General features: G+C 42.3%; 2 protein-coding genes across 2 annotated transcripts in view; one reads left to right on the top strand and one right to left on the bottom strand.

Annotated features, from left to right (window-relative positions):
- mis18a (MIS18 kinetochore protein A) overlaps positions 1 to 2,141 on the top strand; it is a 7,496-nt gene extending 5,355 nt beyond the window's left edge. Inside the window, exon 5 of the mRNA XM_020598484.1 lies at positions 1,409 to 2,141. Within this exon, the coding sequence (XP_020454140.1) occupies positions 1,409 to 1,489 (81 nt within the window). The 3' untranslated portion in view covers positions 1,490 to 2,141. The remainder of the gene's footprint in view (positions 1 to 1,408) is intronic.
- Positions 2,142 to 6,692: 4,551 nt separating this feature from the next.
- Positions 6,693 to 16,253, bottom strand: hunk (hormonally up-regulated Neu-associated kinase). The gene is made up of 9 exons (XM_020598324.1): positions 15,227 to 16,253; positions 12,271 to 12,563; positions 11,550 to 11,605; positions 11,138 to 11,273; positions 10,891 to 11,018; positions 9,931 to 10,057; positions 9,610 to 9,778; positions 9,315 to 9,477; positions 6,693 to 8,860 (listed from the first exon to the last, which is right to left on the bottom strand). The coding sequence occupies exons 1-9, from the start codon at positions 15,443 to 15,445 to the stop codon at positions 8,163 to 8,165; spliced, it is 1,989 nt and encodes a 662-aa protein (XP_020453980.1). The 5' UTR covers positions 15,446 to 16,253; the 3' UTR covers positions 6,693 to 8,162.
- Positions 16,254 to 16,855: the final 602 nt, after the last annotated feature.

Genomic DNA, 16,855 nt, shown 5'->3' with positions numbered 1-16,855 from the left:
AGAGAATTATTTATGTAGAGATACTGCTTGCAAACCAATGATGGTAAGATGATGTCATGGGGTAGGACTGGATAAGTCTGACTTCTTCCTACTACATTCAAGCATGTACTAGGTATAAGCAAATTGATAATGGATTAGCATTTGTTGGATATGTGTGAAATTATGTGTGTTGACATATCGACTGTCTTTACATGCTTGAAAGAATCAATCAATCAATCAATCAGATGCATTTTGGTTAAATGTGGGATCGAAGCAATTTTGTGAGTTTTCACAGTGGGTGTTTTTTTTCCCAAGAGGTTTTAAGCAAAAACTGGTTTAAATAATTTAAAACAGTGCTATGCCCATTTTAGGCTGTGTTGTGTTAGACAAAGCTCACATATCTGTCAGCGTTTGAGAAGTAAATTTTTTAAATACAAATATAATCAAGAGCTTCATCGATTACTTGATAGAAACAATATATTAAACAGCAGCAGTTGTGGAAGTTGTTAATTAATCAAAAAAGTGGAGAAAAAAAATTAACCGGTTCCAATCTTTCCAATATGAAGATTTTCAGTTTTAGCTGGTTTTAATAATTATAATAATTGAGTTTTGAATTGTTGGTCAACTAAAGCAAGCATTAGGAGACATCACCTTTAATTGGTTTTATTGGAAAAATATTAGATCAATTATCCAATCATGATATGAAAATAACCAGTGTTTTAGTCTCATTTGTTAAATGAAGAAGGGTATTATGGAAAAAGTATTTCCTAGATTGAAATATGGAAAATTGTTCTTCTGGTGTAGTTTTACGTATCGGGTATTATCACCATTAGAATCAGAATCAACTTTATTGGCCAGTTGCGTCGGACACACGAGGAATCGGCTCTCAGTGTGCATGTACATATCCCCGTGCAAGGGGCAAGTAAACAGTAAACCAACATAAGGCTGTGTAATATAACAAAATAATTATTGAAATTACAAATGATACCCAGCCTTACATACATGTCCAGTCTTTGTCCTCAGCTATACTGTGTCTGAGGAGCCTCCATAGCTAATGCACACTGTCTGTCTATCTGACTGGTGGACATTTGTTTGGATATTCCATCTTATACACTCACTGACCTGTCTCTCCTGCCCCTCCTGCTCTCTCTCCCTGTTCATATCCATCCATCCCTGACCACTTCCCCTCTGGGTTTCCTCAAGCTCCTTCACTGTTCCCCTTTTCCAATTATCTTTACTCCTCCCCTCTCTCTTCTTTACTGCTCCCTGCTGCTCCCTCCATTTCCCACCTGTCCAGTTTTTCCTGCGTTCCCTCCCTGTTCTGCCTCCGTCATATCCACCCTCACTGTTCATTTTACTGCCATGTCTTCCAGTTCATTTGCACATTCCAAAGCCTGCACCACTGAAAACTGACCTCTTCTCTTCCCAGATGAAAATGCTGGTCATTTCCATGGCACAGAGGCTAGAAGAGATCGAAGCTGGCCTTCAGGAGAGTCATGATGAGGTGTGACAGTGATGGATGTTAGCTTGTCTGGGTGTGTGCTTTGTCCATGAGTTAAGCATGAGGATTTAATATTCTCACTCCTCAGCCCTGCCTTAACATTAATGCATCCTCCTTTAAGTTTTATCTCAACAACAGTCCTGCAGTAACACAGTCCTGTAATATCAGCACATACACATTGCTCCCACTCGGCTTTGTCCTGGTTACCGAAGATGAAACAAAGACTGCCTACCCTTGTAATCAATCATGTTGTGTCAGCTGCTGTAGACCATGGCAACACCTTATCTGTGCCTCAATGCAGAGTGAATGCACAATAGGAGCAGAATGTTTATTTGTGCAGGATTTCATCAAGCAGACTGCACACTCAGCACAATGGTTTATTGATCGGGCCACTCAAGGCCAGGCACACTTTTTTCTTTTCTGAAGCATGGAGTCTTGCAGCCGACAGGATTTCTGGCTGTATTCTGTTAATGACTATAATTAAACAGCACTGAATTTGTGTTAAGATGTTGTTTTCACCATTAAAGAACACATAAGTCATTTAACATTGATCGCCTCACTGTTAGGCACATTACTGGGCGATCTCTCCTTTTTTCTATCAAGTAGTCCCTTCATTTGTTGTTATTTGTTTTTGCATGTTCACAATTATATAAGCTTGTTCTGTTTTTAATATTTTTCTATAATAAACAGTTCCAAAAATGAAGAAATAAAAAAACCATTTCTGTATTTTAAGTTTTACATAAAGTATTAAACAAACAGATAAAGGAAAACAACTTTGGTCCATCTGGATAATCTTTTTTAAATGTCTCACTTTCTTTGACTTTGTGTCATAAGATTACTTGGTGTATCAATGGCTCATCATGATTTATCTCTAATTAGAGCTCCCTCTTGGATTTAAGAGTTAAACAGCAAGATTAATCTCTTTGGGGGTGATTAAAGGCATGTGTTTGTTTACCAACTGACCGTTAATATGCCTAGCAACACTTTCTACCCAGGCGGGAAAGCAGCTGCATGCTGTACCACTTGCCCTCCCTCACCAACAAGGTTTCATCAGCCTCACAGAACAACAACAGTTAACAACGGCCAACCAGTATGCTGTATCCAAGGACAGGTTGCGATGGCAACTGAGAGCACGTGCTACGCTGAGTGCCTGTTGCCATCTCATCATCATGTTCACCACCGGAGGAACAGCCAGCCATCTCGCTGGCCGCCACGCCTGTCAGCAGACGTTAGCCCCACTCATGCGCAGACACATACGCATGGGAGGAGTCCTGAATGAAGGCCCCCCACCCTAATCTTTGCATGATGTTTTTCTCACTGCTAGCCCCACCCTCCCCCTTCTTTTTCCCTCCCCCTTCCTCTAATTCTCCCCTCCCTTGACTGCTGGGAAAAAAGTCAAAACAACAACAAACAAGACACATGGTTTTTGTTGTTCCTGGTAGTGTTGTCTTAATGTAGTCCTCGCTAGTAAGGATGAGGTGCCTGTATGCATCCTGTTCAGAATGTGGATGATGCAAGCCAGCTGGCTGGTCATTCTACTGTCCAGATGTGTGCTGTTGCGCCCTGTTGCAAACTCCTCTTGGAGAACGTCTTTGTCTGTTGTTTCATTCAGAGCAATAAAGTTTAAAGGTTGGAGTTAGAACCTGTTACTGTGAATGGCCTCTGGACCCATTTAGCCTCTTTATATCCACATGTGTTATAGCTGGATGCATTGCACTACTAGGTGCAATTATTGCTCTGATTTCACCCCAGAAGTCCCAACCAATCATTACCACCCAAACCAAGACCAGCATGGGAACACACACATATCAACATGCATTTGTCAGTACATCTACACACTTTCTACAAGCACTCAGGGACAAAGGATGAATAATGTAGAGGTAGCGTGTGAGTGAAAGTCGCCTCCCCTCTTTCTCTCCTTTTCACCTTCCCTAAGCAATGAGGAAGCAATGTTGCCATGGAGGCAATGAAGCCTAAGCTCGCGATCAGCCAATTACAGCTTTTCCTGTGTGAAACACCAGACCAATGGCTGCTGTTGCCACAGGCTGAAATCTCATTGGCTGAGTTCTGCCTTTTGATTAAATTTCTGATCTTGTTTTTGAGAGAAAAAATATCTCAAGGAGTGCCACCTGTGTGCCAACTTGCAAAATATGTTTTGCTTTTTCCTGTGAAATGAGAGGGACTGTTGAGAGTGAAATGTTTCTGTTTTAGGGGCTCAAGACAACTAAATTGGATGTCAGGTATTGTTCTATAATAAGTGAGCATGAAGGAAGATGATTTTCCTCTGGCACTAGATACATTCAGAGGTGTATATGTCTGGGTTAGTGGCCATTAAAATGTGACAAACTGCCTAATGTATATTATTCCATACTTGTTTCTTAGTTAATCCCTGACAAAAGAGCCACACCCCACTAGTTGCCCATAGCTTGTTTATGACCAGTTCCCAGTCTTCCACAGCACCATCTACCCCACTGTGCTTCATAACCATTGTGTTTCATAGCAGTCTTATATAGTTACTTACACTGCACTATGCATGTCAATTTTCACACATCTTTCAAATATGTTTTTTAAATGTAAATCTATTTATATTGTGCTTTTTGTCAGTCCAGGATCTAAACATATTATAGTGTATTTAATAGAATATATCAAGTAAAAATGTTTTTCTTCCTTATCTCTTTTTGATATGACATAAAATCATGTAAATAAAGCCACTTAAATCTATATTTAATAGATCTCCAGCTGATCATTTAACCTGGCTGATCACTACTTACCTGATTGGTCACCTGATGTATGCTTTTAAAAAAAGAGTTTTTTTTAAGTCTAGGCATTTCTTTGTGTTGCACAGACTGGGCAGCAGGTCAGTGAGTAAACCCCTTCACCTGGGGGGACATTTTCCAAATTAATCTCAAGAATCAGTGGGTGCAAGATGATCTCGGTGTCAAGGTCATTTGGGAAATGTAGCTCAGTTTTGTCTTACTAACAGCATCTCTGGGGCGAAAGCGTAAAATCTCTATTAAGCCACAGTGTTCTTGTTTCATTAATCACCTTCTTCTGTGTCTGTGATCGAACAGGATAGCCGGCCAGTCGGTGACTCCTCTGACGGCATAACCCAAATCCCCTGTGAGTGTTCAAACCCTCCTACTTCATTAGCAACATCTGCTAGTTTATTTCCACCCATGTCTTTGTGTATGCCAGTGTATGCCAGGTAGTCTGTCGCTCACTCTCTCCTCCTTGTCCTCTGTTCTTTGTGTGTGAGTGCTGCTGAGGAGGGCAGTGTGGGGCTGTGAGGTTAAACTCAGATGCCCAAGTCCATGTGTGTGAACACCCCTGGTGCCCATCACTGTGTAGCAGGTTAATCGTCTGTTTTTCTCAGACACAAAGGCTTGTCCTGTTGCTAGTGACACCCTGTTGTGTTTATGTGTGTGTGTGTGTGTGTGTACATGTGATGAGAATGGGCGTGAAAACAGGATTAGTGTCATCAGGATCTAAGCCTGAACAGATTGACATTGTCCTCCACAGTAAGTGGTCATTTTGGCCTCATGTAAAAATGTCATCTTAAAGGTGTGTGTGGGTACCTATTGAGACGTGTGGCTTGGTGACATAGACAAATAACCATAAGACCACTAATACTGATATTTCAAAATATTTTTCTTAATGTATACAAAATCATGCTTCTGCAAGTTTATCACATTTGTCATTGTAACCTGTTTTACACACAAATCATCAAATGGTTTCTGAGTCAAGGAAAATTAGTTTTCTTTGTCTCATCAGTATGGATTTCTTCTGCTTATGCCTTCGGAGATTATACATAGATTGTCAACTTGTCTCTGCATTCTGAATCCTCCAAAAGGCAGTCTAGTGCTGCAGCCTACGTTTTTTACACTTTCATTTTAATGAATCATTTTTCTCCACTGATTTTTATCTATAAAATGTACAACAGTGGTGAAGATGTCAGTCACAATTTTACCAGTGTCAAGGTCTTAAATTGCTCATTTTGTCCAAAACTAGAAGATATAAGATTTATAATGATGTCATGTTCTTTGAAGACAAAGAAAGCAGCACATCCTCATATACGAGAATCTATTTGTAGTTTTGCTTGATAAAGAACTTCAACATTTATTATAGAAATTGCTACTAATTCATTTTCAATTACTGGGAATCTAGTATTCCCACCATTATCCCTCTCTTGGTTTGCATCTGTCTTAGAATATAACCATTCATAGTGCAACTCATTATGCCAGGTGGCTCTTGGGGAGTTCAACTCTGCCAGTTGTTAGTATTTTTTTGTGTTCTGTGAGTGTGTACACACTACAGTCGTCATCAGAGCAGCACTGAACACTTAGGTACAGGTATTACCTGCTCGTGTCCTGTAGTCTGCTCTATCCTTTCATTCAGCGTTGTGGTTAAGCTATAGTATTTATGGCCACAGCCTGTTTGTCTCCTCAGACCGCCCAGGGGGTTTTGACTAACTGTCCGCCTGTCTGTGATAAACAAACGACTCCGGCTGTAATGCATTTTAGAGCCACTCTTGCCCCTCGGCTTTTATCAGCTTAGCCACACCGATTTAATCTAACCTCCCTGTTTGTGTTTTCCTCTGCATGTGAGTGTTTGTCTCAGAGCTCTGGTGATCCCCCTTGTCTGTCTCGTCAAGGCAGTGTCACCCAAAGAGGTTTATGATGGGGACGGGGGCACCGCAGCTGAGTAGATTAGTGTCTACAGTATATGTATGTGAGTGAAGATAGATGGGTCATAGTTATGTTTGTGTGAATAACAGTCCTAAGGATCCCTCAGCTGTTGAAAGGGTGTTCTACTCACCACAGCTGTGCAATGGGAAATGTTTAAGGTATCCAAAACCAGTGGCACACCGAGGCTGTAAGGCAACATAGACCATCTGTAGCAGAAAGGCCAATCTTCATTAAGTCCTCCAGGAGCTGAGTGCCTTAGGAATAAATTATAGGCCTCAGGCTCTGTGTAAATTATACATAAATGAACACGAATTGTGGATTGTTGTGGAACTACTTACCTAATTACAGTAATTTAGGTGTATTAATTCTATATTTTTCAGCTAATACAAAGTTGTATATTGGCATGTGTGCACAGCGTATTTGATGTGCAAACAGTCAGACAGCAGGCAGGTGCGATCAAAGTACCAGACAGACACATAATGGATTCAGTATAAATATTTAAAATACTTTATACAGCATAGAAATCTCTTGACACTCAAACAAAACCATCAATTACAAAATCTTACAAAAGACCCCCGAGTCTGTATCAATCTCAGTATCAACCAGAAAAAAAGCTACAAAGACTTAATTTCAAATCTTGACAGTACAATTTGACTCATAAAACATTGCATGCAACTTTTTGTTTGGACAGGAAGAGATTCTACAGTTTCTTAACAGTGAGAAGCCTCGTGTGGCCGTGGAAGCCTTTTCCTAGAGTCAGGCAGTTTTGTGAAGCAACTGAGACATGAACATTTCACTTTTGAATCTCTTCTTACAGAAAGGCATAAGTGACAGGAACACAGGTGTCGTACTGTTATTTACAAGCACAATTTTCACATCACTCTCAGAGAGCAATTGGCAAATACTCATCATTGCAGTTAACACTTAAGACTATTGCACAAACTACAGCATTAGGACAAAAGGAAATGAATTATTTTCATGGATGTTATGTGATCCTTTGCACCTTTATACCCTCAGCCTGTGGTGAGGTTGATCGGTTTCATAGAGCCTCTGATACTTTTTTTTAACTGACTATGAAGAGGCATATGCAGCTGTGAGAAAGTCATAACTAAGACTTCGACACTTTGAGTTTCCCTGTGGGTTACAGAGGTGCTGTAACACCTGTATACACAAAGTTCTAGCTGTGAATTACTGTCAGGGTTGAGTGACAGTTTATGAGAATGTTGAGCTATAAAAAGTGAGACTATGGCTCTACTCTTCTGTTTCTGTATGGTGATTCTAATGGCACTAAGGCTCAGACGCTGTGGCAAAATCCACGCAAGCATGTCACAGTCGACTGCTGTTGTACATTATTGTCTGAATAATGCAGTGAGGTAAAAGATGGTAAACACTGTTGTTATTATAGGTTTTGGTTTTCAAGAATAGTGCAGTGAGCTTCTTCATCCAGTCAGCGTTGAGGATACAGTGCCAGCTGGCTGGAGGTCAGTGGGAATCTTGGAGAGTTTTCACAGAGACAAAACATTTATACATGTAATCAGGGTCAGGGCAAGAGTTGGGGTCTATTAGCTGGTGTGAATCAGTCTGTGGCTCAATTAGTAACCAGTTACAGCTTACATAAAAGAAAATCTCAGTCAATAATAGAGTGTTTTGTGTGTACATGTTGTTCGCTGTTGCCGTATTACAGGATGTCCCATGTCCACTCTGTATCTAAGACACGGTAAGGTTTAGTCAGTGCTCAGGTATCTGTTTTAAATCTCATCTTCTCAGTGTCACCTCTTCTTATTACATAATAAGAGTATATTTTATACTCTCACTCAAACCCCTTTTTTTCTTATTTTTTAATTAAAAAAAAAAGTCTCACAAAAAGTGGCTCAGTTGCAATAAAGGGTCAGTTCACAGTTCAGAAGGCCGCTGCGGAAGACCTCTCCAACTTAAATAAAATGTTGAGAGGGGTTTTGAGTTCAGTCTGTGTTTCATTTTCTTTTGTCTTGTATCCCTCAGCAGAGGGTCTTGAGTGCACCTGAAGCGCAGAGGAGAGTCTGCATGGGGTAGGGAGGTGGGGACACCACTTCCTCGATGACCTGTTCTGGGCGGAAAGCGAACGGCTGCAGCTGGACCTTCTTCTTTAGGATCTGTCCGATTCCCATTGAGGGGAACTTGCTGCGGTGTGTCGGGCTGTCAGGGTCACTGTTACCACTGTTGGAAGGAGGACTGAATGCTGAGGTGGGGTTGAGGGGACTAAACGCGGACTTCGGAGGGCTGAAAGCCGAGCTGCCTGGGGGGCTTCCTACGGTGCTAGGAGGGCTACCGCTGGTGTCGGAAGAACCGCACCAATCTGATGAGATGCTCTTCTTTGGCTGTGGATTGACAATGAGGACCGGAGGACTGGGGATTGTGGCTTTTTTCAAGTAAGAGGAGTCAGGTTGGAAGGCAGAGACGTGACGGGGTGGGGACAGAGTACCGTTGATCAGCTTGTACCAGGGTGAAGCTGGGGTGTCTTCGATTTGTTCAGCTTTGGAGAGGGAGCCGAAGGAATGTGTATTAACTTGTGGAAGGGTGGCCAACCGCCTCCGTTGCTGTGGAGTATTAGGCAAGACAGGATGGATCTCTAGATATTCCATGGATGAGGAAGCAACAGTGCCGGGTGGTGCTAGAGGTGAATTACGATGGCCACCGGTTATGGCACGCAATAGACCTGAGGAGGAAAAGAAAAACTGTTGTGACGTCGATGAAATTACTGTGTTTTAAACATTTGTCACTCATTAGACCTCAATTTTGCCCCAGGGTCCTTGTCACTTGTGAGCTCCTCCTTAAGCAGTGTTATCTCACCACCAACCACAGGAAGTCACAGGAGTCCAACCACCTGTGACTCTTAAAATCCCCGGCTGTGTTTGAAAGAGCTGAATATAGTAAACACTGATTCAAATCAGTTTGATTTCAAATTATATACTGTACCTACCCAATAAACAGGTTAACTTCGAATTTAAAAAGTGTTCATGTGTTTACCCTACAATTGACTGGCAACTTGTCCAGGATGTTTCCTCCCAGATGGATGGAGTGGGTGGGTTAGGTGTTAGGCAGACAGTGGACAGGTGACTGCGTAACTACATAATGTATGTGTGAAACAAGTCACTGATAAGAATTCTCACCTGTCCTGTGTTTTTTCTCTTTACTGGGCCCCTTGCTAACAGCCAGGTAGACAGGCGGCTGTTTGGGGGGGATGGTGAGCTTGTCGACATGCTTTCTCCACTGGGTCTGGAAATATTCATTTTTCTGCTTTTCTCCTTTCTTTTTCTCTTTGAACTGCATCTCCTAAACGAACACAGCAAACCCTTCATTACAATCAAACTTAAGCTTTGGACAAACCTGTTCCTGCACACTCATAACCCTTTAAGGTTGCAGCAGCTAAATTCTAAAACAAACAAACAAAAAAACTAACTTTACCCTGTACTCTTTAGAGAGTCTCTTCATTTTCTTGTTGAGGAGGAAGTAGACGGCCAAAGTGTGGCAGGCGCGGTTGGTGAGGACGGCGCTAAGGACCTCACTGTGCTTGTAGCCCATTTTCTCCGTCATATGCAGCAGTACCGTGTGGTTTATTTCCTCGATGTGAATCCTTAACACAGAAAGAGGAAGTGCAGGAAAGTTAATGCTTTGTGATGCTTTAAAGTGAATTCAGAAAACAAATAGCCAAATAATAAAGCTACAATAAATTACATACTACTAGTGCAAAATGCAAACTGAAAACATTTCTGTGTTTGAGTCTACCTGTTGAGGTATGGTGCCCCTGTGTTCTTGTTGGCCAGCTGTAGCCAGGAATCAGCCATCACCTGATGGATATTGGGACGTTTGTTGGGATCTGGCTCGAGGAGCTTCTTCAGGAGACAGATGGCAGCTGAGACAGAGACAAAGAGCAAATATTCACATTCTGCCACCACTGAATAAAGTGGAAAGTTTTCCAGCATCATATATTTTATGTAAGAAATGCGACTGATCCTTTGGTAGGGAAATGGAAATGAACATTAGATACTGCCTTATTTCTCTTCCACCTTCCAAACTACTCAGAAACATTTCTGATGAGTAGCTGGAGCAGAGGGGTTGACACAGTGCACATAGGCGCTAATGTAGCCCTGATCCTCATCTGCTTTCATTCCATTATTACATAAGATAGGTGAGATGACATGGTCACTGGCTTGATTAAGAGGTACGTATGTACGCAGGTAAAGCCACCCCTTTGCATTTTACAGGGTGACACTGTTGTGACATGCTGAGGAGGACTGGTATGAGTAAATTCAACACCCACTTACTTTGCTTCACAGAAAATGGATTAGCCCATGAACTAGTTTTAAATAAACCAGATTCCCACAGTCTCCCAGTTGGATAACCATGCGAATATATTCTATTTCTACTTATATATGGCTGCCTCTTGTGTGTGGAACATACTTGGCAAATAAAAGTGATGATCATTATTGTTATGATTATCATTATCTTTCAAATGCAGTCATAATAACCTGCAAATACAATAACATGCCATGTGCATTCCGACTCATGTCAGTTCTATTCTGACAGGTGGCTACACTGATATGTGAGTATCTGAGTGGGTGTGGTGTCTGTAGGTTATACAAGTTGATGGACTGATATTTTATTCACTACAATGGAACACCTTGTTATCTACGACAAAGTATTACCTGCACACAACAGGTCAGCATATGTGTGTTCTTTATTTACCTGTGGAGAGTGAGGGAGGTAGAGGGTTCATCTCCTTGTCTACCATCTTCTGGTGCAGGGCTCGGAGACTGAAGGGCTCCACAGTGAACGGGAGAGTCCCAGTCAGCATTGCATACATGTTCACACCACTGGAAAACCAAAATTCACACTTCAGCTCTGGCTGGACTCAGGAAACAAACAAATAGATTTCAATGGGTTTAAATCTGGAAACAACTAATTACATTTCTAAAAAGGAGGGTACACTCACATGGACCAGACATCCACCTTTGGCCCGTACTTCTTCCTGGAGAGCAGCTCAGGGGCAGCATAGGCTGGGCTTCCGCACTGGGTGCTGAACGGGTCTGAGTATCCTAAAATGCCAGCGCAGTTACTGAGGCCAAAATCTGAGGGACAGAAGAGGTGGGGTGAGTGTTGCTTCTGGGTTTATTAGTTTTCAATTTTCAGCTCACCAGTTAAACCAGATGCCTCAGTACAGCATGACACAAACAGAAGCAGATTGGCACTATGCTGAGAACTTGTAGGGGTTTTAATAGAATATTTAATAGCCCTTAGGCCTTCACCACATGTGGGGTACTGTGACACTCCAACTTAATTTCTACTATAAAGAAACTGCCTTTTTGGGGGTGGGGGGTTGGACACTGTAAGAGCTTCTGAGTTACCTATGAGCTTTATGTTGTCCTGTTCATCCAGCAGGAGGTTTTCTATCTTCAGATCCCTGTACAAAAAAGAGAAGAGGAGATGTCAGTGCCAGTGTTTGCATTAGACAACTTATCTGAGCCATTCATCATACAATGCGCTAGCAGGAGAGGTCAACAGGAGTCTACCCCCCCACACATACACAAGCCGAGACACATAAACCTTCCAATGTGAGTCACGCTGGCTGATTTTCAGGGCCTATTGTGTGTCTCCAGATCCCTTCTCAGTCTCAGAAATCCTGTTACACAGTTATCTACATATGCCATCTCCCCAAGACAGATATTTTGTTCCCAGGCCCTCAGCAACAAAGGACTGAATATTCCCAGGAAGAGTTGTGTGAAATTTATATCTGAAATTTGATGTAGAGATGCAATTTATGTGTTGTTTTCCCCAAATGAAATCTAAGTTTTATCATAAGATGTAACCGTATTTGCAGGTGAAATGATGAACTGGAACGACTAATGGAAAGCCAGCTCTTTTAACAAAATTGTATTTATGTTGTAGCAGCTCTCTTGGAAAAAATTTAAATCATCTTTCCATAGTTACTGAGCAGACAGATCTAGTTATTTGTGGATTAACAGTAATGTGCACAATATGAACTTAACCTAGACTCTTTTGGGGATATTTGGGGCTCTTTTTTTTCAATCTGCTTTTCTCTGCCTTATTTTAAGTGTTCATTTTTACCTGTGCACCACACCCGCCCTGTGCAGGTGTTCAACTGCCAGCACCAACTGTCGGATGTATTTCTGAGTCTCCCTTTCATCCAGACGCTTCTTGTCGTAAATTCGGTTCATGAGGTTTCCGCCAGGGCACAGCTCCATCACCAGGTAATAGCTGTTCTCTGTCTCCAGGATGTCCAGCAGCTGTGTGATGTTGGGATGGCGAATCATCTGCTGGATGTGGCCCTCCCTCCGCAGGTTCTTGGTCACATATGAGTCCTTCTTGGCTTTCCGCTTGTCGATCACCTTCACTGCCACCTGGAGAAATTGAGACAGGTGTGGAGAGAGAAGGAAGAGGTGAAGTTATTTTAGACAAAGCACTGACCTAAATGCTGAAGTTTGACTCTTAAACCTTGTGCTGTGTGATAGAGCACTAGTGTACTGCTGTGTCTTAGAGGGAGGGAGTGTAACAGGTGAGGAGCTACTCAGTCTCCATTTCAGGGTATATAACTTGACACTGACATCTCCATCACAGCTGCTCCCAATATGGGGCAACCCAGGCGCTATAGGGCCCTGAGGCTGTGGGAGGGGGAGGTGTCTGATGAAACTATCATAAACTAAGGGAAAAGCAATTTTTACCCTACGTGTTAAGAAAACACCAAGGCCAAATGGACAGTTAACATTTCTCCCATTTGCCACAGAGTTTAGTTGCAGCTAAATACACATGAGAAGCAGTCACAAATGTAGAAAGGAAACTGAGGCAGGATAAATTATGGCCTGCTTATTTTCTGAAACAGGCTTCCAGGCAGAAGTGTTGTTTTGTTTTTCTTTAATTACTCATCCCATTGTCTTCTGTTTGTGTTTTTCTGTCTGTCTGATTGCAGAAGAAACCTGCAGAGTCTCCTCATAAAAGACAGAATGGGTCCTTTACCTCAATGACAAACACTTTGCTTCTCTCTGTAGCAAATTTCATTCAACAATACAACCATCCACTCTATTTCATTCTGTGCCCGTGTCTCCTTGTATCCTGTCTAGACTGGGTTCAAGAGCATGGCTACCCCACACAGCAAATCATCTCAAGGAGAGTCTGTAGAAGTGGAAAGGCATGACCAGTGAAACTAATCACCATATCCATTACTGAAATGGTGATGGCCAAAGTGGTTGTGTGCTTCTTCTCTTTCTTCTGTCCTTCAGCTCGTCTGTCTTTTTATATTTTTGTCCTTTCATCTCGGATAATTGATTCACCTCTGAAAACCTTTTTACAGCTGCTAATTAAATCTGGCTGTATGTGCATGTGTGTGTGCACTATGAGCCATCATAATACAGTAAAAAATGGCCTGTGTTTAGACCAGGCAATGTGGCTAAAGAAAGGGATGTATGCGGGGGGTGGGTCACAGTATTTACAGTAGGCTAGTCTATATGAGGAGGGGGTATATAAAAGGGGAGGGGTGTGCTTCTGGGGCATTCAGCTGTTTATCAGAGAAAGAGGGGGGCTGGGGGAGTATGGATGGGAAAGTGGGTTACAGACATCAAAAACACATGCCTATGACCTCCGGAGCCCCCCTGACCGTGACACCACCATCTCTCATCTCCCCTCACTTTTTTTACCCTCTGCTTTTAAACAACATGTATTTCTCATCCACTCTGACTTTCTAGTGAAAGTAAAAAAAAGGATCTTGGAGTCCTGTATTTCCTTCCCCCTGACTACCCTTTGCTTGAATAAACTCTCTGTCCTCTGCTCCCTCCCAGCGCATGTTGGGCACTGTACTCCACTGAATGAGAGAGAATGGGTGTAAAGAGAGGGAGAGCATGTGATGTGCTTACTGTGCCATTGCCTGTGTTTGCATCATCTTCAACAAAGAGAGTGAAAGAAAGATGGATGCTCTGTCTTTTCTCCTCCCAGCAGCAGAATGGAAAAGATGTATCAAGATGGGCTACCCTTTAATATGCAAAATGTAAATATCAGTGACACATGCACATATTCTATATTGTACCTAGATCCAAAACAGACATACACAGTAAAAAATGGGGTACTTGTTTTCCAATATGCAAATAACCTGGCTGCTCCTCCAAAAAACCACAGAGAGACAAAGGCAGCCAATGGCCAATGGTTGCCCATATCAAAGCCCTGCGCTGGCGGAATCTTAATGAGGCTGAAACCCATTTATCAACGACATGATTTCATATGCAAGTAGTAGCCCTGCTCGCCCATAGGTCGGCCAGTTTCTCTCCCTGTCCCTATCACAGGCTTGCGCGCCCATAACGGTGAGATCACCAGCACCAGACAAAGCAAAGGTTCAGGAAAGCCACAGAGCATACACATTGTTATCCAAGACACGTTGAAAGCCCAGGGCAGCCCTCGCTTTCGCTCACACACATAAAAAAATAAATACTGTCACTTGAGCTTGGCCAGAAAACAAGCCCTGCTGTGCATATAACTGAGTTCAACAGCTGGTGGGGCGTAAGAGCCCATTAACAAAGGTTCCCATTGCAAACGGGGCCGATCACTTTCTCTGAGGAAGTAAAGAACTGATTAATTAGGACCCAGAATATTAATTCATACTATACTGGAGGGATAAATTATTAATATGAATAAAGGAAGCGTTGCCACGCTGCACAAACCAATACATTGCCAGTGACAGCTGACACCGTCTAATGAAGTGAAATATAAAACCATGAGACTTAAAATGACACTCCTGATTTCAAATGTTAAAACAAAGGCTATTGTTGTCAGATTAAGCTCAGCTAATATTCTAAAAGAAAATGTTTTTTTTTCTTAAAAGTTGGCTTTTGATTTTTTAAAAATCTCATTTTAAAGTGTAACAAATTATTACCAAATTAGGCTAATCTAAATGATCTGTATTGATTCTTGATGAGGTTGCAAGATGCATTTAAAAAACGTCAAGAGATTTAAACACACACACACAAAATTGAACAAATCCTGTTGCATTGTCACTTTGTGAGCCCCTCAGCCCGCTCACCTTTTCTCCAGTCAACGCATGGAGACCCTCTCTAACTTTAGCGAACGATCCTTCTCCGAGCTTCCTCCCGATCAGATAGTTCCCGACCCGTTTGGTGTGGTAAAAGTTCTTGAGGATGTCCGCTGCAGGGCTGCATAGGGAGACCGGGAGGATGCTCTCATCCCCGGCACTGTTTGGAGTTTTACCCTCATGTAACCCATGGCTGTTGTCCACTACCATGTCGCTGTCCGCAACTGGCATCACAGCTCACTTGGCAAGTGTCTACAATTAATAATGGAGAAAAGAGGCTGCTCGACTGTTGCCTACCTTAAACGGCAGGTCATAAATACTTAATTAAAGTACGTTAACTCCGACCTGTCTGCGTCTCGTCCCTAATAACAAATGAAAGAGAACCGGAGCTTGCGCCACTTGTTCACCCAAAGCGTGAGCGCACTCAGCAATTTCCAGACAAGCCTTGGTTAGTGTATCATCTTAGATTCAAATTACATACAAAAATGCTAAAAAGACTCGGTCACTGAAACTGACGCAACCTGTCTTAATACTTGTAAGGGTTTTTAAAAAGCTGTGACTCAGTAGGCTATACACTCAGTGCCCTTCTACAGACAGCAGCGTCTCCTGAATGCTCTGTGGGCAGGCAGCGTGTATTTCAGTTTGCAGTGACTTTCCCGGCCGTTCGGGTGGGCGTTTCTCAGTGTGAGGGTAAAAAAACAGCCCCTCAAACGATGGTGGTAGCCGGGGTAATTTTTAATCCAATCAGCGCATGCGGGTGGAGCACATGTGAGAACAAGGGAGACAACTCCGATCTACCGTTTCGCATGGTGCGGACTGATTGTACATGCCTGGGAACAAAGAATACATTTGTAGCCAGGCGAAAGCGCCAGCAACACTGTCACTACAGATATTTAGATTATTACCTAATTCCTGTGCACGATTTCTGTGTGTCTGCATCGCAGTTTTGTCAGGTTCGTTTAGGTAGAAGTGTGCGTAAAGGATCCAAATGTTCACACCATGTGCTGTGCCCCAGGCCACCCGCAATTCCTTAGTTCCACTAAATAAGTGATGTACTTTTTAGCAATACATGATCATAAATAGGTGTCCGTGAGAAATAGTTTCACTTTCATAAAAAACACATTCATTTAGCGTTAGTTACATTTTCATTGTGCTGAGAAATAGTTTCACTTTCATAAAAAAACACATTCATTTAGCGTTAGATACGTTTTCATTGTGTTACTGGTTGTTGACTGAACTTGGAGTTCTGCCAACAGATGAAGTTTTACTCCGGTACACGAGACAAAGGAGCATTTTCCTTCTGGCTCCTGGTTGTTCACTGGCCTAATTAACAGTGTTCATCACTCAAAGGAGGACACCTGCAGGGAGGGGCAACAGTTTGAGATTAATTTTTCGTACTGTAAAGCTCAGGCCATTGTGCACTAATTAATATTTCCTATGAACCTGCGGGGTCTCGAAAATAACAGAAACATCAGACAATATAATCAAATGCAATAACAATAGCCCTGCAATAACCAATGTGAAGCTTGTCTAAATTTCGCTATGTGCCATGAAGGTGTTGATTCAGTTGTTTTGTGGCTCTGCTTTGTGGTGTCGCTATGTCAGATTAAGTATGTATTC

Source organism: Monopterus albus, unplaced genomic scaffold (genome assembly GCF_001952655.1).
Source record: "Monopterus albus unplaced genomic scaffold, M_albus_1.0 scaffold38.1, whole genome shotgun sequence".
Classification (NCBI taxonomy): Eukaryota; Metazoa; Chordata; class Actinopteri; order Synbranchiformes; family Synbranchidae; genus Monopterus; species Monopterus albus.
This window is presented reverse-complemented; position numbering and strand designations above follow the sequence as displayed.

Bases quoted from the DNA above. Each gene is read 5' to 3' on its own strand.
- hunk (XM_020598324.1), bottom strand. From the start codon at position 15,445: ATGGTAGTGGACAACAGCCATGGGTTACATGAGGGTAAAACTCCAAAC. The intron at 11,019-11,137 runs GTGAGTGTACCC...TTGGTTTTCCAG, and splicing joins AAGGTGGATGTCTGGTCCAT to TGGTGTGAACATGTATGCAA. The intron at 9,779-9,930 runs GTAGACTCAAAC...TTCTGTGTTAAG, and splicing joins GGGGCACCATACCTCAACAG to GATTCACATCGAGGAAATAA.